Raw genomic sequence first — 25231 nt, 5'->3', positions numbered from 1 at the left:
CAGGGGAGGAAGGGAGGGAGGGAGGGGGGAGGAGGGAAGGAAGCTAAGACAGAATTAATAATGGCAAGTTCAAGACCAGTCTGGGGATACAGAAAAATTCTATCCTAGATATTCCACATGGGCAGGATAGATGTCATTGCTGCTTTTTGTTTCTTCAATTTAATTGACTTTTTACTCTCCAGCACCTAAGAAACTGCATGGTCACAGAAAATGCTCAGTGAATATTAGTTGTAGATCTAGAGAGGTGGCTCAGCATTAGAGCACTTCCTACTCTTGCAGAGGACCTGGGTTCAATTTCCAGTCCCCAAGCTGGGAGGTTACAACTGCCTGTAACCCCATCCCTAGGGGATCGGTGGTAAAGTAAGTGAGAATGGCCCCTACAAACTTATATTTGCAGCCGGGCGGTGGTGGCGCACGCCTTTAATCCCAGCACTCGGGAGGCAGAGGCAGGCGGATCTCTGTGAGTTCGAGACCAGCCTGGTCTACAAGAGCTAGTTCCAGGACAGGCTCCAAAACCACAGAGAAACCCTGTCTCGAAAAAACCAAAAAAAAAAAAAAAACTTATATTTGCGAATACGTGGTTCCCCAGTTGGTGAGACTGTACAGGAAGGATTAGGAGGTGTGGCCTTGTTGGAGGAGGTGTGTCACTGGGGACAGGCTTTGCAGTTTCAGCAATGTGAGCTCTCAGCTGTTCCTGTTACCCTGTCTTCACTCCACCAACGTGGATCTTAATCCTCTGGAACTGTAGCCCAATTAAACACAGTCCTTTATAAGTCGCCTTGGTCATGGTGTTTTATCATAGCAATGGGTAAGTAACTAATTCAGGATCTGACATTCTCTTCTGGCCTCCATGAGCACCTGCACACATATGTACATAGACACAAGAAGATACATACACATAAATAAGGTATTTTAAAATAAATAGATAAATAGACCCATATGAGTTGTGGGGGGCTCCATGAGAACCTGGTGGTGTGGCAGCTCTTGCTGACAGTGTAAAGCCAAGTCTGTCTGCATCTCTGCTGCTCATGGTAAGCAGATCCCAACTCCTAGGAGTTGTTCGCAGTGCAGAATCCCAGGCCTTCCGAATCAACAGCCTTCCAGACACACAGTGAAGTCTGTGAAGCATCATAATGCAAACAGCCTGGACTTGCACCTTCCCATTCTCAGGTAAATAGTGTCTTCTGCTCTGACCTCAACTACTGTGTCTCCCCAGAGCGGGCTCAGAGTAGTGGGAAGAAACCGTGCCCGGAGTATTAGTTTGCACACTTTGTGTGTAATTCCTAGGTCTTTAGAAGTGATTAATGATAACTTGAGATATGGTAAATCCTTTCAGCTCTTCTTCCCGACCTCCTTTCTCTGTGGCCTCCTGGCCCCTGGCCCAACTCCCCCTTCAGTATAAGGAGTATAACGTCTCTTTTACAGCCAGAGTGAAGGTAGAAAACACAAAAGAAAACTTCTTTGTTTTTGTGAGACAGGGCCTCACTATATAACTTGCTAGGTAGACCAAGCTGGCCTTGAACTCACAAAAGTTCTCCTCTGCCTACAGGGTGCTGGATTAAAGATGTGTGCCGCCATGCCTGACGGGAGGTTTGAATTTTAAAGGATAAGTTCCTGACTTCCTATGTTCACATAGGACAGAGTGCTCTGGATTCCCTCCCCTTCTTTCAGGGTTGGAACTTCCTATGTTTGGAGGTCGGCACCAGCAGCAGCAGCCAGCTGCAAATGCCATTTCCAGAGTGTTCTTGCCGCGTGTGTGGAAAACCACAGCCACAGCCACCTGCTCCTGATTCGTGTGTTTTCCCTCAGCCATGCTAGAATCTGAGGCCTACCAGCTGTTGGGCAGGGAGAGCATGTACTTGGCAGGGCTTCTTCCCAGTCCCCACACAGGAGCCCTTCTTTCCCTGCCTTGAGGGCGCCATGTCAGGATCATCAGACAGTTCCCCTTGCTTGGCACCTGCTGCCTTCATGTGTGTTCTGCTTATTCCTCTGCACACGTGAGTGCTGGAGTCTCTGCCGCTGAGCAAAGCAGGGACCTCCACAAGGCATGGGGCCTTCAAAGCAGGAAGAGAAACCCCAGGGTCTCACAGTGAGTGCGTATGAGCCTGGTTGGCCAAGGTGAGTAGACCAGAAGAAACTGGGTGTCCCACAGCAGCCTGCTCCAGCCTCTCCCCTCGAAGAACAGAGGCCCACGGTTCCTTCAACCACTTCTGCTCAGTCTCTGCTCAGTCAGCTGAAGGGCTGAACCTCCACTGGTGGACTCCAGTCAATTTACTACAAGGTGCAAACCTGAAAGCCAACTGCTGAGTGCTTTTTTTCCAGCTTGTGGGTTTTGTGCCTCACTCACCAGGTATTACAAGGCAAATGGTCCTATTTCTCAAAATGCAATTGACAGCCGCCTCACAAGTGAGGCCTAAGAAGGACAAGGACTGAGAGGAGTGAGGTCAGACAACTAAACGTTTTAACTAAGCATTGATTTTTTTAAAAGTTTAAACTTCAGTAGTAGTATGCTACAGGCATGCGCTTGACTGTGTGTGTGTGCATATATGTGTGTGTGCATATGTGTGTGTGCATATGTGTGTGCGTGCATATGTGTGTGTGCGTGCATATACGTGTGTGTGCATATGTGTGTGTGCATATGTGTGTGTGCATATGTGTGCGTATATGTGTGTGTGCATATGTGTGTGTGCATATGTGTGTGTGCGTGCATATACGTGTGTGTGCATATGTGTGTGTGCATATGTGTGTGTATATGTGTGTGTGCATGTGTGTGTGCATATGTGTGTGTGTGCATATGTGTGTGTGTGCATGTGTGTGTGCGTGCATATGTGTGTGTGCATGTGTGTGCGTGCATATGTGTGTGTGCATGTGTGTGCATATGTGTGTGTATGCGTGCATATGTGTGTGTGTGCATATGTGTGTGTGCATATGTGTGTGTGCGTGCATATGTGTGTGTGTGCATATGTGTGTGTCGGGGAGCATACGTGTGCCATGAGAAGCCAGAGGACAACTCTATGGAGTGACTTCTCTTCCACTGTGTGGGTCCTGGGGACAGAAGTCAGGCTTGCATGGCAAGTGCCTTTACCTGCTGAGCCATCTCGTTAGCCCCCAAACCCACGGCTTTTTTTATTTCTTTTCTGAGTAGCTGTTATTGTGGTTTGGAGTAATAGGTGAATTTTTCTCCCTTACATATTTGTGTTTATAATTATTTTATATATTTTATAATTGCTACATTATTATAATTATCCACAACAATTTTTGTTTTGTTTTTCGAGACAGGGTTTCTCTGTGTAGCCTTGGCTGTCCTGGAACTCACTCTATAGACCAAGCTATTCTCAAACTCAGAAATCTGTCTGCCTCTGCCTCCCAAGTTTTGGGATTAAAGGTGTGTGCCACCACTGCCCAGCTCACAACAATTTTTTTCAGGGGGGAGAGTGTAAATGAAGTTCCTACAAATTGTACAGTGAAGTCACTTACGTTGGGGAAAATCCTAGGAGCCAGCACATCCAGAGGGCAATGGATGAGCTTTGGCCTGGGAGAAACACCTTCGTGTTCATGGAGATAAGGAAGTATACACGGTGAGTTATTCTTATGAGGAGTGAAAACAGCCCTGGTGCCTGCTTTGTGCATGAAAACATCAGAGGCAACCACTTGGTGGGGGACTCAATACAGAGCACTTTGGTCATGCCGTAGTTCCCAATCGACCCTCCCCTTTCGCCACCTGTGACACTGTGGCCAGCAGCCCACGGTCTGTGTATTCCACATGCGGCCCTGCACACATGGTTTCTGGTGGCCTAAAAGCCATAGGGCTGAAGGTGTGTCTTCAGACACCAGAGAAGCACATCCGCTCAGCGACGATGAGACTTCCCCTTCCTGTCTCTGTCCTTGTGTCACGAGCGGCGCTTCTGTGTTCTTACTGTTCTTCTTTACTCAGACAAAGTCAACATTAGCCCAGACTGCCCTGAACCCTCTACGTACCCAAGAACAGCCTCAAGTGCCTCATCCTCCTGCCTCAACCCCCAGTGCTGGGATTACAGACCTGTACCCCATGACTGGCTTGCCTTCACTCTTTTCTACTATTCCCATTGTTTTTATGAAAGACTAAGGAGCAAGACACCATTGAACAGTTATTCTGAAACATGTTGAAAACAAACCAACCTATCTTTGGAGTGCAGACTTTGCTGGTGGCTGCGTATCTGTCTTCAAAGTAGAGAGGTGAGCCTGGACTCCCCATTCCAGGGGACCTCTGGACCCCTATAAGCCCTCCCATGTTGACTTTCAGACACCCATAGCTATGGTTTGAAAAAGACCCTTCTTAAGTCACTGCCATAAATGACTCGCAGACATTGCTCTAGTGACTTGGCCACAGCCCCACCATAACGAACTCCCAGAATTGGTGGATGTTTGTGGCCTGATATGCCAAAATCTGGATTCTGCATATAAAAACTACATAAAGAATGTCATTAGTAGTTCAAATGGAACATGGCAAAGTAGAATACACACGAGTAGTTCAAAGCCACTTCATCTGTCCTAGCAGCCTGTGTACACCAAGAGTGTGGCAGGTCGGCCTGGCCCCGCGCTTCGAGGCCACATGTTGTAGTAGTGAGTGTTTAGAGATAATGAACACGGCCCAAGAAAATCACATCCTCGTGGTTTCTGTTGTTTTATGCTTCTTGTTCTTTTGGGTTTTGTGAGGTTTTTTTTTTTCTTTTGCTTTGTTTTATTTTTTGGTTGTTTTGTTGTTGTTGCTTTTAGCTTGGTTTCCTTAGAAAAAGAAAGGACCCTGACATCACGCTGCTTACAAGGGAGTCCATGGAGTGCCCTCTTGAGGTCTCTGGATGCCAAGACTTTGAAGAGACCCACACACAGGGCTGAGCTTCTTAGGTCCCTATCCCACTTCCCGAGGGCTTAGGAAAGAACCTAGAACTGCCCGGCTTTGGCTGAAATGCAGTCTAGGATGGGAATGTTATTCTAGAGGCTTCTGTATAGAGAGAACAGCCCTGCCTGCATCCATTCTGTTTACACATTTGCTCAGCTGGCATCCTGGGGCCTGTTCTGAATCCCTCTGGGTCTCTAAAACTAAAGATGGTAGCATGGACCCTGCCTCCTGCGGCCACCAAGCTGCCCTACGGGTCATTCTCACCTAACTCCCAGCTCCCTCGCTGGTAAGGACAGCATGGTGGGTCCAGCCACATCTCTCATCATGTCACACCTTGTGCCGCATCCTTCCGCCGTCTCATCTCTGTCTAGCCCTCATGATCCTCCTACCGCAACAGCAAGGATCTGGCCCAGGCCAGCCACCCCATCATCCTCAACCTAGCCCCTCCACAGACATCCTGCCAAATGCAACAGAAGCCTACCCTTCTCTTGCATCTTTCCTGCCTCATTCCAGCCAAGCTCCAGAAAGCCCACTGCAACTAGAGCACCTTTCCTAACAAATACTTGGCAGGCACCAGGCTGGACAGTGGATGTGCTAAGTTTGCCTCCTCTGAGGGAGATGCCTGGCTTACACAAAGGAAGCAGGGTACATTGAAGAGAATTACCTCAGGGAAACAGCTGCAAGACTAGAACTTGTTGCTTTGGAGGACTAAGACTGTGACTGTTAGCTGCACTTTCGGCAGGCCTAACAGTAGCAGCTGTGACTTCTCCCTCCCTGTACCCTGCCAGGTTGACCCTGCATTGTTTATACATGCATGTGTCTGATCCCTCCTAGCATCTTACCCTTGTTTCTCTAGGGGCCTGATGGAGTATCCTGTTCCTGGTGGCCCGGATGACAGAACATGGGAAAAGGGAAGGGAAGGACGGGGCCTCAAGTTGTTCCGCCAACACAGCACTTTATCTTGCGATGAGCTTGGTTTTAGCTAGATCGGGGCTGATCTCAGTCCACTCTGATCTGGGCTTGCCCTAGAACTGGTCAGCAGCAATGTGTACCTCGCTTTAGACAAAGCACAGAGGCTGGATGGCTCTTTTGCTTCTTTCCAGAGCAGCTTCAGACATGCCATCAGCAAAAATGCCAGCTACGAGGAACTCGACTTGAGGTCCCCTGGGTCTTGGTACTCCAACCCTTGGATGGCAGCCCCAACCCTCTTTCTGGAACCTAGACATGCCATCCAACTGCTAGCCATCCTTGCTCCCTAAGCCCCTTCCAGCTCCCAGGGTCAGAAAGAGTCTGGGCCCCGGGGATGCCCTCTTACCTCCTACTTTCAGGTCTTTTTCCACTGGGGCCCACTTAGGGCCCTGGCCACAAAGAGCCTACCTCAAACCCAAAGACTGAAAAAACATTTTAATAAATACAAAAATCTCTAATAATGACTCTGCTCAGCTCAGGGGCAGCAGGAATGGTGTGAGGGAACCCTTGGCGCTGAGTGAGGATAAATTAAAAAATCCCAATAAGCCAATGGCATTATGTACAGAAGAAAAGAGTTAGGCTTCTGGGGCAGAGGCCAAAAGAGTAATGGGGCAGGAGCTAGCGTGGATATGGCCTTGGTCTGACCCAGCCGTCTTTCCCCTTGTAGAGTTGCGGTTCCCAGAGGTAGTAGGGGAGGAGAAGAAGCAGAACAGAGGCGTTAAAGGCACTGGGCTTCCCACAGGAGAGTCAAGGTCCTCAGCACCGCTCCTTCTCCCAGCTCGGGCCCATCCTCTTGGTCATGTGGCCTTCTGGACACACTCCCTAGGAGCTTTCAGCTTCTTTGTCCAGCTCTGGAAGGGTTCTAGTCTCAGAGGCTGCTGAAAACAGAAGGGAGTGAATATTGAAGGAGAGGAAGAGCAGGGTGGTCTGGAGGAAGGCATGGGGACCCGTGAGAACATTTCTGCTCCAGTCCCAGAGAAGCCCAAATTGTCTGAGCGCGTCAGCACACATTGCCTGCCTGAGCGGTGTATAGTGCTCAATTGCCCTGACCTTCAGAAATCTCACTTGTAAGAAAATGGCAATAAGTGGCAAGCCTGGAGGGGTGGGCTGGGCAGTTCCCCTCTCCGCGGGGGCACCCTTCCCTCCCGGGTATCATAGTTCCAGCCCACAGCAGCTGCCCAGCTTCCTTCACTTACTCCTTTGGGCTGTGCAGTGGGAACAGCATCGACTCTCCTTCCCTGAGCCGCAGGACAGTGGCAAGGAACAATCGTCCCGCTCACAATGGGGTACCCCTGCCTGGTGCAGGATGGAGAGATACTGAGGTTCCCCACAGGACACTATAGTCTTCAGCCTCTTCCTGAAAAGCCAGCTCCAGGAATCTCCCTGAGAAGGTTTCCCTGCTCCAGGCCAAGTATACACCGCCCAACTCCTGCAAGTCCCCCACTTACCCCACATCTGCAGGTAATACAGCTCATCTCCCCAAAGGGGGGTACTGATGGGTGCCAGCTCTGATTCTCTGGGAACCACTGTCCAGCAAAGCGACACCCCCGAGGCCCATCAGCCTGCATGGGGTCTCCCACCTTGGCCTGGGACCCTGACCCTACTGCTGGGAAAGAAAAGACAAAGTCGGTCCAGAAGGGTCAACTAACTTTAACTTCTCTTTGAATTCCTATCAACTAATAGTTTCTGGTACTTGTTAGGTGATAAATTTGGATGGATGGATGGATGGATGGGAGATAGATGAGTGAATAGATGGATGAATTACAGAAGGTGTGGATAGATGATGATGGATGGATGGATGGCAGGTAGCTGGGTAGATGGCTGGCTGGGTAGGTGGATGGATGGATGAATGGATAGACAGATAGGTGGTGGGTGGCTGGATAGATGGTGAGGTAGGTATATGGATGCATGGATGGATGGATGGATGGATGGATGGATGGACTGACGGATGGGCTGACGGATGGGCTGACGGATGGGTAGACAGGTGGTGGCTGGCTGGCTGGATGAATGGGTAGGTAGATGGATGGATGGGTGAATGGATGGGCTGACGGATGGCCTGACGGATGGGTAGACAGATAGGTGGTGGCTGGCTGGCTGGATGAATGGGTAGGTAGATGGCTGGCTAAGGCAATAGAACCGGAGCCCCATCACCTCACTCTACATGCATGCACATTCTCTCCACTGTTTTTTGGTCCAGGGTAGGCATAAGCAGGGCTCAGTAAATGAGAAGCTCCTCTCCTGTCCCCATGTCACACCCCCAAACACAGGTCAGATGAGGCCTCAGTTCCCAAGCCTCTCACCTGGACACTGTTTGCAGCAGTCAGTGGGGTTGGCACGGACTGGCTGAGCACAGGCCAAGCGAGGGCACTGCACCTTCTCACAGTGCACTTCTCCAGTGGCCCCCTGTAGGCATCCATTGAGAAAGCGTGTCAGGAAGAGAGAGTCATAACCCTTCTCTCTCCTTTCCCCACCTCAAGTGAAATGTATGTGCAGGCTTTTACTCGAAAGCCTGAGCCTGCCTTATATACCTGAATTCAAATCCTCACTGTATCTCATGAGATAGTAATGTGCCATATTTGTCTGCAGGAGAGGAAAGGCGAGCTTGGGGAAATTCAGGAAGCACTAAGGGGCACCTGAAACCCGCCAGCTGGCACAGTCAAAACGTGTACCTGTCAGTTTTTACCCTCTCCTACAGGACATCTGCTCTCAAAACCCAAGGGAAGCCAGACAGTGGTGGCGCACGCCTTTAATCCCAGCACTCGGGAGGCAGAGGCAAGTGGATCTCTGTGAGTTCAAGGCCAGCCTGGTCTACAAGAGCTAGCTCCAGGACAGCTAGAGATGTTACACAGAGAAACCCTGTCTTGAAAAACCAGGAAAAAAAAAATCCAAGGGACCATTCATCAAAATACATCCTGAGTCCCCCAGTCCATCAAAGATGGGCTTTACTTACTCTCTAGGCAGCCCCTCCCTGTATCTGCAGACCCAGCTGGGCTACCAGAGAAGACTATGTATCCATACCTTGCAGGTGCAGACAGCACACTTAATTAAGCCAAAGGGGGGCACAACGGGGTGCCACCGGGTACCCGCTGCCCTCCAGCTCCGGTCACCATCAAAATAGCAGCCTGGTGGGGAAGAGTACCCAGCTGCCATTAGTACTGACCTTGTCAACTGGGCCCACAACCAAGCCTCAGGCCAGTCCCACACCAGCCTAGGCAAGAGCCAGTGAATACTACTGTCGACTGCCAGGTGTGCTTAGAACCTGCGGCCTCAGCTTCCTCCAGACACATACACTCCGTTGCGCCCTTGCCCTAACCCAAGGGCTTCTTTGGATCTTCTCAGCCCCGGACCCAGCTCACCCTCTCCTGGCTCCAAGTTTGGTAGCCCAGGAAAATCTCTGCTGCGTTGTTTCTCTGTGGAGACAAAGAAAGGGTGAGGCAGAGTGGCCCCTGCTTCCCACCCTTGAAAACACTCCTCTCCCATGGACGATTCTCCACTACCTTTCTTCCCCTTCAGGACATTCACCTGGACACACGGGACAGCACTGGTCCAGTGCCTGCACCGGGTGGGGGCAGCTTAGTGGTGGGCACACTACAGGATCGCAGATCACTGTCCGTCTCTGTGGAGAGGGACCAAGGCTTTGAAGATGCGCTGGGCCCCGGTGCCCCAGATCCTGTGGCCATCTGTGCCCTACCCAGACATCCTACCTGGCAGGTGCAGAGTGAACAGAGTGGGTCGTAGTTGGGTGACCAGCGAGCCCCGTGGGGACGCTGCTGCCCCTCGAAGAAGCATGTGTTAGGGTCTCGGGGCCTCCCGGGACTGCCGTGTTTGGCTGGTACTGAGGCTTCAGGCCCAGGTCCAGCAGGCAACACAGGCAAGGCAGCTGCCTCTCCATTTGGAGCCACTGGTAACCGCGCTCCTTCTGAGGCCAGGCGCAGACCTGCCACCTCACACTGGCTGTCGATGTGCACCTGCGAAGAGAGAGGGACCCTGAGGTTGGGCTGCACCCCCCCCCCCCAAACACATCTGTAACCATCGCTGCTGGTGGTGGACAGGCACGCCCAGGCAGAGACCATTCACTTTAGTACGCATCCCAGCTGCGAAGCCAGGGTGGTGGGCTGACAACCTCCTTAGGCACCTGTGTGGCTCTGTGCTTCTCGTTAGCAAGAATCTAATGCTACCACCTTAGGGGTCAGAGAGCAAAAGCAACTGCACTATCCCCACATACCTGCCCGCGTAGTTCCCCTCTGGGGCTACTCTTGGTGGTGATCAACAGAGAGGCAGTGCCCTGCGTCAGGTGCCGCAGCAACACGGGCTCCAGGTCTTTGACCACACCCTGAGCCTGCAGACAGACCAAGTGAGGAGCAGGAACAAAGCATTTGAGGGGTTTCTATCATTTCATTTCACGCCTATGTGGTTTTGGGCCTGGTACCCACAGAGGCCAGAAGAGGGCGTTGGATTCCCTACAGCCCAAGTGACAGATGGTTGTGAGCTACCTTGTGGGTGCTGGGAACTGAAACTGGGTCCTCTGGAAGAGCAGCCACCCCACTGAGCCACCTCTTTAACCCCACAAGGCATTTGACAAAGCCTACTGTCCCCAGTTTGCAGGTGGAGAAACAGAGGCAAGGATTAAGGTCTCTAAGATGGAGGCCAGGTCTCTCTGACTCCAAGTCTACAGCAGCCCACACCACTTCAGGGGCGTGGTCCATCCCACCTACTCCTTTAGAGACTCAGGACCTCTATCCTAGGGACCATTTGGGACAGAGGACACAGAGAAGAAGATGTATACATAACAAAGACTGAGTCCCATTTCTACCTCAGCCCAACTGACACCTCAGACCATGCCCACTCTATACCAGACCGCCTGCCCACTCTATACCAGGCCGCCTGCCCTCTCCGCCTCAACCATAAGCCCAAGCAGCCCTTCAAGCTAAAGAGCAGAAAATATCCAAGCTTCTCCCTCTCTCTATGTCCTTACCTCTGAGCCATAGAATCCCTTCAGTAGCCGCTGGGGCCCTGGCACCCCAGGAGGCCCGAGGAGGTGGGCACTGACAGTGCCTTGCTCTGAGCCACCAAGCCCAGCTAGTAGCACTTCATAGTGTAAGTGGCAATGCGTATCCAGGGAGAGCCAGGCATGCCCTGCTGCCTGACTTCGCACCGGGGGTGACACTAGGGCCCCTGCCAGAGGCACAGGCAATCCTGAATCCAAACAGATGAGAGATGACAGGTGAGGAGAGCGAGCTCTCACTCAGCATACCCCATCACAGACCCTGGGGCCTGGAAGGCACTGTCCATAAACCACAGCAAGTCTTAGATTCCGTGTACGATGACCACAGGGAGGGTTGGCCAGTGGCAGCAGGCAGAGGAGGCCTCATGAGGCTCTGGCTCCCTGGCACTATCCCTCAGATGCTTGGTGACAGGTCAGAGGATACGGAAGGGCAGGTGGACCCAGAAACACTCACTGTCATAGTGGGCACTGTGCCCGCTGTAGGGCAGGGCCGTCACATGTCCCCGAAGCTCTCCATCTGGGAAGTCCTTGGTGCCAATATTCAGGAACAGCTCATTCTGGAGCAGCATGTGAGCCCCTCGGGCACCCAGGTCAGAGCAGATACCCACAGCCTAGGGGTCAAAGAAGGATGAGCCCTCTCAGCTTTCAGATTCCAAGGCCTTTCTGTGTTTTGTGCCTCCACGGCACGCATATATCCTTCCTCATGCCAACAATGCCGGACAAGAACCTCGCAGGTCAAGTTTCAAGGCCCTCCTCTGCCACTTCCTAGGCACACAACAACCCTTGAAGAGCTACTTAGCATTTAGTCCTTACTTCCTCATCTATGGAAGGGTACTGTGGGTCAAAAACTACATAAACAAAGCAACCAGTGCAACGCCCGACACAAAAGACTCCAGAGTAGCACCCCACCTATGGCACTGTCTCCCTGCCTGGTGTCTTCCAGTTAACTGGGAGCTTGCTGAGGATGCGGGCAGGGTCCCAGCCTAAGCTTTGCTAGAATGTGTCAAATGAATAAGGACCCATTGAGAGAGCCCATGAGTGCATGAACAACACTGCACACCCCTATTCAACCAACCTGGCTTCCCGCAGCCCATGTATTGGCAGCCCTGGCACAACTCTGCCTGGGGCCCTCACCATGTGTCCTCCCAGCTGGAGTCCAGCCATGTGGCACAGGACAGTGCGCTGGTTCTTCTGCTGAGGCTTGGTCTCGAGTGTCATGGCCACCACCTCGCTACCTGTACCTACCACTTGCACCTGGTGGGCAGGGTTGGGGGAAGGCAAATGGATTGCCAGCCAAGACCTAGGGCCTTTCCCGCTGCTGGTCAAGGCTCTGCCCCGCTGCCCTCCATACCTCCTACAGCTTCTGACTCTTACCTGATAGATCAGGGAGCCATTTCCTAGCAGAATGAAGCTGGCTGAGCCAGCAGCACCCGTCTGGACTGGGACCAGGGCGTCAGCCCCACAAAGGACGCTTTGAAGGACTGCAGGGGGCAAGACAGGTGGCAGCAAACTCGTCCACGCCCAGAGCCCCCAGGAACTCTCCCCCACATCTACTTTGGCCTCTCCTTTAGCACGAGTTTGTGCTTCTGAGTTGTGTGTGCCCACAATGCCAAGCCCCACCCCGCCTCACCATCGCAGCTCCGCCTGGTAGTAATGTATCCACTGATGCGTAGCTCTGGCCCACCTGCCCTCTCTAGGACCATCTGCAACTCCCCCCGCACTAGCCAGTCCATCTCTTGCTCTGTAAGGCTGGGCAGCACCTCAGCAAAACCTGGCTCCTGAGAACAGAGTGGAACGTGGTGGGCAACAGCCAGCCAGAGGCCAGGGCAAGCAGCAGCAAGAGTCAGGCCTTCCCTTACCTGTGCTGAGGTGTTGGCCTGGAGCTCTCGGAGTGGCTGTCCCTGGTGGAGAATCTGAAGCTTCAGGGGAACCTGAGCTGGTCCTGCCAGGGCTGCACACGTGAGCATTTCTGAGAGACGAACACCCTCCCTATACTTTCATGCACATCTTCTCCACTGCTTACCTCCATCCCTGGGTCCTAGCAGACCCCGGAAGAGTAGCAAAAAATGTAAGGAGTCTTCCGTGTCACTGAGAGTGAGCAGGGCTATGCCCCCCACACCCCGAGGCTGTGGGTCTTCCAGCATCAGGATGGCACTGAAGGTCTCTGAGGAATGGAGGATCAGAACAGCCATCAGAAAATCCTCTCTTGAGCCCACCTGCCCTGATAGAGAAGGCATAGCCCTTTATATCTGAGATCTGCCCATTCTCCCTACCTGCAGCCAGAGCCCCTTGCCAAATGAGAGGCCCCCAGACTTCTCCTGAAGGATGAGTGGCTGTCACAAGAGCTACATGCAGCTGTTCTGCCCTCAGGAGCCTCAGAGATAGTCGAGGCACTGCCCGCCACACCCCACAAACCTAGAGCAAAGAGACAAGAAAGTCTAGAGTCACTCTACAGGACAAGGCAGCTAGGAGACCCATTCCTGATGAGGGAGGATTATGGAAGGGAGACCCCAGACCCTCCTAAGAAGGACCCAGGATCTTTGATTTTAAGTCCTGGCTTACCACTTCCTAGCCAAATGACCTTGAACAAACCACATTCTGCTATTCTGAGCCTCAGTTCCCTCCTCTGTAAAATGGGCATCATAATGTCAGGGCCTTCCTCCCACTGGGCTGTTGTGAGAACCAAAGGAGGCAATGCAAAGCATGCTCTTGGCAAGTGCCCATTTTGGATAAGCACTCATAAATGGCATCATCTCACCAGGCCATCCTGGGTCGGGGCAGCAGGGTGTTCAAACAGGATGTTGCCTGTGGGATCTGTGAACCGAACCCTGCTGGGGCGGTCCAGCCTGTGAAGAAAGGTCCAGTGAGACTGGATCCCGAACCTACAGGTTCCCTTTCCTGCCCCCATTAAAGGCTCCAAGCCGCTGCTCTTTCCCTGGTCTCACCGCTGGTAGGAGATAGAGAAGCGAAGACTTGAGCGCTGCAGAGAGACCCGAGCGCGAGCTACCGCCTGCGACCTCGGTCCTGTCAGCAGCGCCACAAAGTCTGTGAGAAGAAGAGAAGATGGCCTGAGTACAGTCAAACCCTGCCGCTGGCCCCAGACTTCGTCAGGTCCACCTCCACCCCAACCTACCCGTGTGGCCATCAGCACGTGTCCGCTCTCCAGCACCGGGTTCCCCTCGATCGCTGTAACTGCGGTGCTCTGGGTCCCTTGGATACTCGAAGACTAGGCCAGCTGGCTGGCGATCTTGAGTGCTGCTCTCTGTGCCGGGAGTAAGGAGTAAGACCACTCGCTTCACCAGGGTACCAGGAGGACCAGTCCTCTTCGGCGATTCAAGCCCTACAGAACCTAATGTTGAGCCCTCCACCCTCCCTAACACGGGGCACAGCGGGCCTCACCCTGCGGGCAGGTCTGGCAGCAGTGTCCTGGCAGCTGGCGCGGCTGCCTGCAGGCCAGGGTGGGGCACTGGGGTTTGATGTTCTTGCAGCTGACCCTGCCAGGGCCCCTCCCACGGCGAGCCCACTGAGGCTGATGGCAGAGAACACAGGGAAATTAAGTGAGTGTACCGTGCAACCATCAGACGCCAGGATAACATCCTCTGCTGGAATCAGTCAACTCTGCTATTTACAAGTTACATGGCCCTGGACAAGTTTCTTAACTGCTCTGAGCCTTGACGTCTCTGTCTGCAAAGTAAGGCTAATAATGGCATTTATCTAGCAAGGTTGTAATGGGAGGGGGGAAGTTGGCTAAAAGCCAGTCACATAGTGAGCGATCAATAACTGTCAACACCGCAGACTTGAAAGGGTTTCCCCGGATTTGAGGACCAGCCTTCCCCTGAGCATCTCTACGGCTTAGGACGCCAGCGTTCCGCTACCCTCTAGGGTAGGACGGGCAGCTGCGGTATCCACTCACCGCTTCACAGGCGCACAGTACGCAGCGCATCACCCCAAAAGGCTCCCCCAGGTCCGGGTGCCACGTCTCGTCCAAGGCATAGACCTTCCCGCCGAAGGAGCAGCCTGTGGGGACGGGCTTGGCTGGCGGCCGCTGTCCGGTTGCTCGTGCCGTAATGCCTGCTCCGGGTTCTGCCCGCCAGGCCCTGGGTCCCTTGGCACCGTGCGCCCTGCCGCCTCTGCTTACCCCTCCCGCCCTCCCGCTACGCCAAGCCACCTGCGCCCGGGGCCCTCTCCCGGTGGGTGCAGACTTGCCCCGAGCCAGACTCCCCGCCCGCGCCTCCCCCTGGCGCCCACCTACCTGCCGCTCCCCGAACAGGCAGCGGCTCCTTCTCGGAACGGATGGGCAGCGCAGGGGGCTCCGGGCCAGTGCCACCGGCCGGCCGCGAGCCGAGGAGCAGCAGCCCGAGGAGCAGCCGCGGGGCCGGCGGGGCCGGGAGGCTCGGCATGACGCGGAGCGGACAGCTGGGGAGGCGGGCGGGAGGAGGGAGCAGGAGAGGGAGTAGGGCAGGACCAGAGGCGGGCCAGCGGGAGGGGGCCGGGGCCAGGAGGGGGGCAGTGGCGAGGGGCTCGTCTCGCAGTCGCCGAGTCCGCTCCCAGTCGGGCGGGGCGGGAGAGCGCGGGCGGCTGGGCGCTGACCCGGGCCGTACGCCGCTCTAGTGCCCTAGGCGCCGACTCCGGCCCGTTTTATGCCCGCGCCAGGAGTCCCGGCCCCGGGCCTCCTCCTAAGCAAACGGGGCGCGGCGGCGGCTCCGCAAGGAGCCCGGCTGAGCCCGGGGGGTCCGGCCCAGCAGCAGCGGCCGGCTCGCGAGTGGGGGAGGGGGACAGGCTGGGACCCGGCAGGGGAGGAGGGAGGGACTGGAGGAGGGGGGAGCGGAGTGGGCAGGGGGAAGGGAGGAACCAGGGGGCGCAAAGAGGGGGAGGAGAGGCGAGCTTCGACACCCCCACACACACTCCTTGCGGCCACCCCTGTGGCCGGACCAGGAGATGATGTCCATCCCAAGACCGGAGCCTCGACTAGTGAAAGGGCAGACGCTGGGCCTCCGGCCTGTGCCAGTCATGGGCAGGATGGGCCGCTGGAGGATGAGGACTTGTCTTGGAAAAGGACAATGATCTTCCCCTGCCTAAGACCCACGGCACCCTTCTCCTTTCTTCACTCTGGCTATATTCCTAGTTGTCTTCTAGGGTCTTTCTGGAGTTCCCAGGGACAGGGACCAAGTAAGAATCAAAAAGTCCTCCCTACACCCAACGGAGTAATAACCTCCGCCTTATAACCTGTTCACAAGTCCATCCAACCATCACCTGGCTTTCTCACCCTTTCTCTTTATCCAAGGGACCACCCTCTCCCTCTCCAGTTCATCCCCCAACCTCCTTTGTCCGGCTTCTCTAGTCCTGCCTCCCCATCTCCTCCACCCCCATTCTTCCCACTATTCCCAGCACCAGGCTTCCTAATCTTAGGAGGCATCTCTTCTTATTGAACTAGAGAATTCCGGGATCTGGGCCATACTCCTGAGTGGACAGCCCATCCTCAGCGAAGGCACAGGAGAAAGGCCGAGGAAGAACAAGGGGGAGAGCGTAAGGTCAGGCCAGGAGACCCCTGAGGACAGGGACTGTGGGGAGACAGGGACTGAGGAGAAAGCACGGGAGCTAGGGCCAGGGCCAAAGGAAGAAAGAGAGGAGCCAGCAGAGAGTTATTGTGGGGGAGGCTCAGCAGCTGTCTTCCCCAAGACAGGGACAGATGGGGCTGGTTATTTCTCTTGTCACATGTATAGTGGTAGGAATGGAAGAGGGCCATTGGGCAATCAAGGGCAGGCCTGTACACAGCACTGTGTTTAGATAGCCAGGTTCCTGTTCCCCCAGTAGAAAGAAAGGCACCTGAGTCCAGTCAATCTGTCTGTTTTTCTTTCTTTTTTAGACAGATTCTCAGTATGTAGCCATGGCTGGCTTGGAACTCACTAGGTAAAACAGGTTAACCTCAAACTCATAGAGCTCCACCTGCCTCTGCCTCCCAAGTGCTGGGATTAAAGGTGTGCTTTGGGCCCAGTCTTAACAAACACATACCCTTTCCCTGCCCAGCTCCTTCAAACTGCCCATAGCCTCTTTCCTATAACATGATCATTCTCTAACACAGGCAACACATAAATTGCCAGTTGAGAAATACCAAGAAAGCTAAGGTGCTGTTGGATTTCAAGAGCAGGTATAGCATTCAGGGAAAAGAAATTTGGAACTGAGACTCCATCAATCTAAAACAAGACCGCTCTTTCCCATGGACAGATGTATTCTGCCAGATTGCTCCTGGACTAAACCCTCTCCTCTCTCCTTCATCCAGATCCCAAGGTTCCAGGTTCCCTAGGACATGAGACAGCTCCCCCTATGTAAATCCTCACTGGAGTGTGTGTGGGTAGAGGAGCTGGGCTCAATTCATGGACCATGGTCCAGGCAGGGGCTCCAGGTCCAGTAGGTAGGAAAAGAACTCGTCATTTCCGGGGGCCTTCACCAGGGTTTGGTGGCTCACGGCTTTCTGATTGGGTGGAAGTGGCCTGGGCAGGCTTGTGACCCTACTGCAGAGGAGGGGCTGTGCCCCAGCGAGTGTCTTCCTACCTACCTGCTCCCCAGAGTGCTGCCTGCTGTGCACCTTGGTCCTGGAGCCCTTCTCCACCCGGTGAGTGACAAGCACAGTTTGGGGTTAAGTGAGGGAATGGTATGAAGAACAAAAAAGAACTGGGCTCTTAGCTGGGGGAGGGGCAGGCAAACTGGAACCTACAGGCACTGACCTTTGTCAAGAAGAGTGGAGCCTTCCCAGAATGGGAGGAGCAGGACAGAGCAGGGAAAGGGGGTTGGGTACTGGTTTATGAGGGACTATTCACAGACTTGGTCGAATTCAGAATAGTCCTGGCTGCCTCAGGTCCATGAGAAAATAAGAAAGGAAGTGTGTGTCGAGCTAGAGAACTTGGCACTAAGGGACATAATCCTAATCCCCATTCTCATATGGTCATTCAAGATAGCTTAAGGTTCTGAATCCTGAGACTGGGAAAGCTGGGTCAGGTGAGCCAAGGCACAAGAAGAGGGTAATGGGAGGAGGGCTTGCATGTGTTGACAGACCTACAGGAGATCCCAATATTGAATCAGGTGCAGGCCTCTTTGCTCAACTTGTGAATAGTGGGGGGTCCTAGGAAGGGACTGGAAGGGACCTGGAGGGGGCGGGGAGGCAGGTGCAGCTGAGATGGATGCATTGGCAAGTGTCTAAGGTGAGATAAGCCATGCGGGGTAGGTGGCATTTTGCTCTCCGTGTCTCATCCTGGGCCACTTGCCTCCGGAAGTTCTAGTACTGTTAGCCCTTTGATTTGAATAGCCGGGCATTTCAGAACTTGGAAGTCCAAACAAGAGTCCCAGGTTTTATTTGTGGGGTGACCAGGGAAAGAAGGAGAAACTAGTGTCTCTTCTTAATTCCTGCTTCTGGTGGTCCGTTATATGTTTATCCACTCCCCTGCCTCAGCCCCACTTCCAACACTATGGCTGTCCTTCAACACACGTACTCAGCTGCCACTTCCTCTTTTTAGCTGATAACCCATTTTTTTTACTCTTCCCCAGATTTACACAACACTTCCGTTCTTTATTCCCATCCCACATTCTCACCCACTAACAACCAGTGTTGCACAGAATTTGAGCCCAACTGAGATATGTGTGTAGCCAGGAGGTGGTGGCACATGCCTTTAATCCCAGCACTCGGGAAGCAGAGACAGGCGGATCTCTGTGAGTTCCAGGACAAACTCTCCAAAACTGCAGAGAAACCCTGTCTCAAACACAACAAACAAACAAGATGTGTGTGTATATGTCATGCCTTGCTGTACTCAGCAGGGCAACAATTGGCAGACAGGGAAGCAAAACCATATCCGAGTCACCAAAGAGCCCTCACAAAGAGGAGATACTATATGCTTCAGTCACAAGAAAACATGGGAGCAGATGGAGCTCTAACAGCTCTGGTCCTGGCCAGCCAGAAGCTCCAAGCATGTGTTTCCCCATGCCAAGCAGTCTTTTGAAACTTGGAAGATTCACTCTCTCTGTCATTTTCAGGATAGCTTCCTTGGCCCACCTGTGCCCCACACCACTCTGCACAAACGTATAAGAGCTCAAGCCGCCTCCATGGCCCCAGGAAAGAGTCAGGGGAGAGGCCCCATCCAGGGAGCCACACCTGCCAGACACCCTAGCCAGAATGGAGCTGACTGGTAAGAAAACACTCGGGGAGCTAGGAACAAGTTCAAGAATGGCTTGGTGCGGTAAGAGGTGGGGATGATGCTACAGAAGCAGAGGGCCGGAAAGCCCAGGCTCCCAAGAAAAGGGTTTTGTCTGGACAGCAGACCCCTAGGTTTCAAATAGGAATCCCTGAGTCACCACCTAAGAGTGATTGTCTCTTTACGGACCCTTCAACTTCACTTCTCCTTGTCTAAGATTTGCTCCTGGTGGCCATGCTTCTCCTTACTGCAAGAATAACTCTGTCCAGCCCAGCTCCTCCTGCCTGTGACCCCCGACTCCTAAATAAACTGCTTCGTGACTCCCATCTCCTTCACAGCCGACTGGTGAGCATCCCAAGCACTAGGCCTCCTCTCCACCTAACTGATAAGGTACTCACTCTTTCACATCCTCTCACTCCAGTACTGTCTTTGGCAAGGCCACAATGTCCTGGTCCCTCCCTTAAAGGCTCTAGGATGGGAATGGTACCAAGGGAGAGCACCTCCATCACAGGCCACCATCCTGCTCTCTGTTTCAGCTCCTTTCCTCCCTACCCATCTTTCTTCACAGAGTCAGTGCCCTGACATCAACCCTCTGTCTACACCTGTCCTGCTGCCTGCTGTGGACTTCAGCCTGGGAGAATGGAAAACCCAGACGGTAAGAGCATCCTTGACGGCTTCCCTCAGCCTAAGGCCAGCCTCGGAGGTACTGAGTCCAGGCCAGCCTCGGCTACAGACTGAGGCTCCCATCTCAAAAAAAAAAAAGACAAAAAGGGGGGATGGGAGAGAAATCTCATCAGATCCCTACTATTCCCAACAGTAGTTTTTGTTTTTAATCTATATAGGTGTTTTGCCTGCATGCTAGGAATTGAACCTGGGTCATCTGGAAGCAGCAAGTGCTCTGAACTACTGATCCCTCTCTCTCTAGCCTCCTAAAATTCTTGAGTTCCCGAAAAGTCTCACCTTCAACTTGGGCACCTTAACCCAATTTACAGTCACCAGTGACGAGATCTTGAGGAAATGAGGACAAATTTCCGACCAATATATCAAAGATTCTTGGCTGGTGGCTCATGCCTTTAATCTCAGCACTCAGGAAACAGTGACAAACAGATCTTCTCTAACCTTTGACCTATTCTTATTGTTGTTCAATATGATGATCATTTCGTTTTTCAAGACAGGGTTTTTCTGTAGCTTTGGAGCCTGTCCTGGAACTAGCTCTGTAGACCAGGCTAGCCTCTAACTCACAGAGATCCGCCTGCCTCTGCCTCCCAAGTGCTGGGATTAAAGACATGTACCACTAGTGCCCGGCTTCAATCTTTTTGTTGTTTTGTTTTGCTTTTGAGACAAAATTTCTCTGTAGCTTTGGAGCCCATCCTGGAACTAACTCTTGTAGACCAGGCTGGCCTTGAACTCACAGAGATCAGCCTGCCTCCACCTCCCAAGTGCTGGGATTAAAGGCCCCACCACCAACAGGCTTTCAATCTAATTTTTTTAAACCCATTTATTTATAAATATGGTGGGGTCATGCCATGGTGTATATATGGGGGTCAGAGGACAAGACTGATTCTCTCCTTCTACTGTGTAAGTCCCAGAGACTGAAGTCAGGTCATCAACCTTGGCCACAAGCATCCTTACTCTCTGAGCCATTTCGATGGTGCCACAATCTTCTTAGTTGGCATGAAGGAAGTCTGAGCTACTGTCCACAGGTGACAGAAAGCAGAAAGTATCACTAAAATATAGGCAAAATCAAGATTTAAACCCTTTGCTGGGCATGGCGATACAAACTAGAAATCCCAGCAGCTCGGAAGGTGGGGTAGAAGGATGAGCGGCAGGATAGCTTAGGCTATACAGTGAGGCCTTGTCTCAAGAAAAAAAAAAAAAAAAGCAAAATCAAGCCAGGTGGCACATGCCTATACTCCGAAGAATGTGCTTCCTGGTCTGGAGAAGGATGATGGCACTACGGACCCCAGCTCTAGCTCTGTGTTCGTGACAGGGTCTCACTATGTATTCCGGGCTGGCCCTGAACTTGGAAGCCTCCTGTGTCAGCACCCCTTAAGTGCTAGGATTACAGGCATGTGGCATCAGACCCAGCTCTGCCATTTGTTAAGTCCCTTCCCGTCCTCTTCGTGGTTACTGGGACAGTCCTGTTGCTACGTTTAGCTTAGAAATGGCACAGCAATTCTGTAGCAGAAAGAACAGACTTGCAGCGCTGCAGCCTAGAGCTAAAAGCTGCACGCAGGTAGGGTGGCTTTCTGACCAGAAGTCCACGCAAGACCAGGCTAGGTTGATGGATACCGGAGTTACTGAAGCAGAGGCCAATGGCCAGTTGTTAGGAGACTGCAAAGGAATTCCTGTGATGGGTGGGACCCTCATCCTGTCCAATTCCCAGCTCCTATGATTCATCCCGCTGGCTACTCCATGGGCTCCCCACCCATTATTAGCACGTTTCTGAAACAGACCACTTCTCCTGTTTCCCAGGCACAGACCAAGGCTCAGGACATTCTAGGAGCAGCTACCCTTCTCCTGGAGGGGGTGATGGCAGCACGAGGACAGCTGGAACCCTCCTGCCTCTCCTCCCTCCTGGGACAGCTTTCCGGGCAGGTTCGCCTCCTCTTGGGGGCCCTGCAGGGCCTCCTAGGGACCCAGGTAAGTCTGTGGGCAAGAGACCTCTAAAAACCACCGTTACTAGTTACTAGTCCCTCTAAAGACTTGGGGGAGACAAGGGATTCTGGGTACCTTCAGTGTAAAAAGGCAGGCCTATAAGGAGTGCTGCCTCCCAAACATAACACCTGGCTGCTGGCAATGACCTTTTCCTCCTTAGTCAAGAGAGGCCTGGTACGTGGGCCTGCTCTCTGGCCTCAGGCCCATCCTCTGCCCTCAGCTTCCCCCACAGGGCAGGACCACAGCTCACAAGGATCCCAAAGCCATCTTCGTGAGCTTGCACCAACTGCTGAGAGGAAAGGTGCGCTTCCTGCTGCTAGTAGAAGGTCCCACCCTCTGCATCAGGCGGGCCCTGCCCAACACAGCTGTCCCGAGCAGGACCTCCCAACTCCTCACACTACACAAGCTCCCAAACAGGACTTCTGGATGGCTAGAGTCGAACTTCAGTATTGTCGCTGGAACTCCAGGCCCTGGGCGTCTGAACAGGGTTCAAGGACTTGCGACCAAGGTTATCCCTGGTCAGCTGAATCAAACCTCCTGGTTCCCAGACCAAATCCCTGGATACCTGAACAAGACACACAAACCTGGGAATGGAACTCATGGGCTCTTTGGCGCAGCCTCACTTCAGACCCTGGACACCTCAGTTCTGCCAGGAGCTTTGAACAAAGGCTCCCTGCCACCCAACCTCCAAAGTGGATATCCCCCTTCTTCTACCCATGCTCCTGATGGACACACACTCTTCTCTCCTTCACCCACCTTGCCCACCCATAGGTCTCCACCCCAGTTCCACCCCCTGCTTCCTGATCCCTCCACCACTGTGCCTACCTCTGCCAGCCCGCGTCCAGTTGCAGCGTCCCCCCACTCCCAGAATTTGCCTCAGGAAGCGTAAGGGACACAGGCGCAGCCAGTATCTGCAGTGTCTCTTAGACACAAGCCTTCCCCAGGAGAGGCAGCTGCAGCTGCACTAGACGTCCTGCTTTCCCTGAAACCCAAAGCCCTGGGAAAGGGCTTCACGGGACAGGCGATCATAAAATTTCAGGAACTATTTTTTTAACCTATCAACAATATTCAGAGCAGCTAGTTATCTTTGGTCTATTTTCTGTATAAATTTGAAAATCACTAATTCTCTCTATGTGTTTTCTACAAAGGCCCAGACAGGTCAAGCCTTAGAGGTAGATATTAACATTGTATCAGAAAACAAAAAGGTCATTTCCTTTACTCCCACCCCATGCCCTCATTCAGTTCTGTCTCAGTGAGACTGGTCCTCTTGATATAGGAATAACAAGTTACCTCTTAGACAGACACCCCTATTTAGAGATAAAACTGAGCCTGTAGGAGAATAAATGAGAGCATCCAAGAGCCAACTAAAAATCAAGGGAGCAATATTCTTCTCCGGGGCAACAGATTTCCTGGACCCTGCCTCCCAGGAAAGCTAACAGGAAGCCTGGGGAACCCCATTCCCCAGGTAAGGCTGTGCAAATGGTTCAGTAAAGACTAGACCAGGACGTGGCAGCTGAGCAAACAGCTAAGTGCAGCAGCAGCTCAGCAGGAGCCTAGCCAGGCCTGGGCTCCTGCTTCCCTCCTGTGGAGGTCAGGCGGAAGTGCAGGAAGTGGCAAGAGCAAGGCTCCGTAGCTCACACAGCAGGATAAGCAGAGCAGCTAAGGCTCTTTCTACTTCCCACAAATGCATCTAAAAAGCAGCCTTGTAGCCGGGCGGTGGTGGCGCACGCCTTTAATCCCAGCACTCGGGAGGCAGAGGCAGGCGGATCTCTGTGAGTTCGAGACCAGCCTGGTCTACAAGAGCTAGTTCCAGAACAGGCTCCAAAACCACAGAGAAACCCTGTCTCGAAAAAACCAAAAAAAAAAAAAAAAAAAAAAAAAAGCAGCCTTGTGTGACCACCTTGAACTCCACTGGGAACCCCCAAAATGAAGGCAAACTTCTGGGGGTTTTGCAAGTTAAGTGCTTTGTTGGTGCTAGAAGTTTACGTTACACAAAAACAAAACTGTATTGCCGGGGTTTACCTGCTACCCCAGAGCCTGTGAGAAGGCTGGTGGGAGGGAGCGTCTTCCTCACTCCTGTCCCAGAGTACAGGAGGCTGCCATGAAGGCAGAGAAGCCAGGATACACTGCCACAGCAAAAGCAAGAGAACAGTGTTCTTCACAGAGGCAATAGGCGCCCCAGAATCTCCCCCAACAACTCTGTATGGTAGATATTAGCCATCTGTTCTACACATGAAGACACCTAGACCAGAAGGGCTTCCGATGGTCACACAGCCTTCAGGCAGAAAAAGAATACCCAGCCTGAGTCGCAGCCCTACCCAGTATAGTGGCGTCTGATGCCCTCCAGTCAGTCTATGTAATAGAGATGTTGTCCGCTCTTATGGTTTGTTTTTTTCAAAACAGGATTTCATTGTGTAGCTCTGGCTATCCTGGAACTTACTTTGTAGACCAGGCTGGCCTCAAATTCAGAGATCCATCTGCCTCTGCCTCTAGAGTGCTGGGATTAAAGGCGGGTGCCACCACCACCTAGCTGTAAATACATTCTGAAGAAGCTCTGGGAAGACCAGAGCTTGTGGTGGGGATGAAAATTCAGTCATCTCCAGGTGTCCCTGTGGGCAGAAGTCAACAAATGCATAAAGCTAAAGAATGTTATCAAAATCTCAGAGTGTCAGTTTCTAGGCAAGAGTAGATTACCGACAAATTCTAGGGTAAGTATAATTTGTAATTTGTTGTAACACTAAAGGAGGTTAAACTTAACACTTAAAAATAAATTTAGGAGGGGGCTGGAGAGATGGCTCAGTGGTTAAGAGCATTGCCTGCTCTTCCAAGGGTCCTGAGTTCAATTCCCAGCAACCACATGGTGGCTCACAACCATCTGTAATGAGGTCTGGTGCCCTCTTCTGGCTTGCAGGAAGAATATTGTATACATAATAAATAAATAATTTAAAAAAAAAATAAAATAAATTTAGGAGGACAGGCTCCAAAGCTACAGAGAAACCCTGTCTCAAAAAAACCAAAATAAATAACTAAATTTAGGGTGGGTGAGATGGCTCAGTAGGTGAAAGGGCTTAACATGCAAGCCTGACATGAGTCTGATGCCTGGAACCCATGGAAAACAAAAGCACCAACTCCCAAAGTTTCTTCCAACCTCATACATGCCATCACATGCTGATGTCCACACTTGCACATATACACCACACACAAATAACCAGAGTTAAAAGGCAAGAAGACATGGATGTGATGGTACACGTCTGTAAACTCAATACAGGAGGATCAGGAGTTTAAGGACTCTGAGTACAACACAGACTACAAAAGACTGTCTCAAAAATTAATTTTCAGCCGGGCGGTGGTGGTGCACGCCTTTAATCAAGGCCAGCCTGGTCTACAAGAGCTAGTTCCAGGACAGGCACCAAAAACTACAGAGAAACCCTGTCTCGAAAATAAACAAAAAAAAATTAATTTTCACGGCAGGGACATAGCTTAGTGATAGGGCTCTTGCCAGCACAAAGACCTGGGTTCAATTCCCAACACAATAAA

General features: G+C 52.5%; 2 protein-coding genes across 11 annotated transcripts; one reads left to right on the top strand and one right to left on the bottom strand.

Moving 5' to 3' along the window:
* Positions 1–6268: 6268 nt before the first annotated feature.
* Positions 6269–15619, bottom strand: Chrd (chordin). 8 transcript variants are annotated; one of them, XM_041678035.1, is made up of 23 exons: positions 15106–15617; positions 14767–14936; positions 14253–14382; positions 13987–14115; positions 13799–13898; positions 13612–13699; positions 13127–13268; positions 12877–13017; positions 12713–12795; positions 12484–12631; positions 12228–12334; positions 11988–12107; positions 11308–11464; positions 10824–11044; positions 10074–10187; positions 9553–9816; positions 9371–9464; positions 9205–9258; positions 8867–8970; positions 8149–8251; positions 7297–7451; positions 7045–7144; positions 6269–6723 (listed from the first exon to the last, which is right to left on the bottom strand). In XM_041678035.1, exons 1-23 carry the CDS (start codon positions 15251–15253, stop codon positions 6671–6673), a joined length of 2925 nt encoding a protein of 974 aa, XP_041533969.1. In that variant the 5' UTR covers positions 15254–15617; the 3' UTR covers positions 6269–6670. The 8 variants fall into 8 exon arrangements, with proteins under 8 accessions (XP_041533969.1, XP_041533966.1, XP_041533967.1 ...); XM_041678032.1 differs by having other exon boundaries at positions 6269–6726; positions 7297–7454; positions 14767–14870; XM_041678033.1 differs by having other exon boundaries at positions 6269–6726; positions 14767–14870; positions 15106–15615.
* Positions 15620–17164: 1545 nt separating this feature from the next.
* On the top strand, positions 17165–23401 carry Thpo (thrombopoietin). Of its 3 annotated transcripts, XM_041678037.1 has the most exons (7): positions 17165–17265; positions 17421–17466; positions 18879–19030; positions 19254–19381; positions 19605–19691; positions 21512–21679; positions 21915–23401. In XM_041678037.1, exons 3-7 carry the CDS (start codon positions 19018–19020, stop codon positions 22581–22583), a joined length of 1065 nt encoding a protein of 354 aa, XP_041533971.1. In that variant the 5' UTR covers positions 17165–17265; positions 17421–17466; positions 18879–19017; the 3' UTR covers positions 22584–23401. The 3 variants fall into 3 exon arrangements, with proteins under 3 accessions (XP_041533971.1, XP_041533972.1, XP_041533970.1); XM_041678038.1 differs by lacking the exon at positions 17165–17265 and having other exon boundaries at positions 17309–17466; positions 21927–23401; XM_041678036.1 differs by lacking the exon at positions 17165–17265 and having other exon boundaries at positions 17315–17466.
* Positions 23402–25231: the final 1830 nt, after the last annotated feature.

The sequence above is a fragment of the Microtus oregoni genome, unplaced genomic scaffold (assembly GCF_018167655.1).
Source record: "Microtus oregoni isolate MIOR12 unplaced genomic scaffold, Mior012 000029F_ref0000214, whole genome shotgun sequence".
Classification (NCBI taxonomy): Eukaryota; Metazoa; Chordata; class Mammalia; order Rodentia; family Cricetidae; genus Microtus; species Microtus oregoni.
The sequence above is the reverse complement of the archived record's forward strand: the minus strand, read 5'-3'. Positions and strand labels throughout refer to the sequence as shown.

Bases quoted from the DNA above. Each gene is read 5' to 3' on its own strand.
- Chrd (XM_041678028.1), bottom strand. From the start codon at position 15,253: ATGCCGAGCCTCCCGGCCCCGCCGGCCCCGCGGCTGCTCCTCGGGCTG. The intron at 12,108-12,227 runs GTAAGAGTCAGA...CCTGCCCACCAG, and splicing joins ATGGCTCCCTGATCTATCAG to GTGCAAGTGGTAGGTACAGG. The intron at 7,455-8,148 runs GTGAGAGGCTTG...TTTCTTTCCCAG, and splicing joins CTGCTGCAAACAGTGTCCAG to CAGTAGGGTCAGGGTCCCAG.
- Thpo (XM_041678037.1), top strand. The intron at 19,382-19,604 runs GTGAGCATCCCA...CTTTCTTCACAG, and splicing joins ATCTCCTTCACAGCCGACTG to AGTCAGTGCCCTGACATCAA. The intron at 21,680-21,914 runs GTAAGTCTGTGG...CTCTGCCCTCAG, and splicing joins AGGGCCTCCTAGGGACCCAG to CTTCCCCCACAGGGCAGGAC.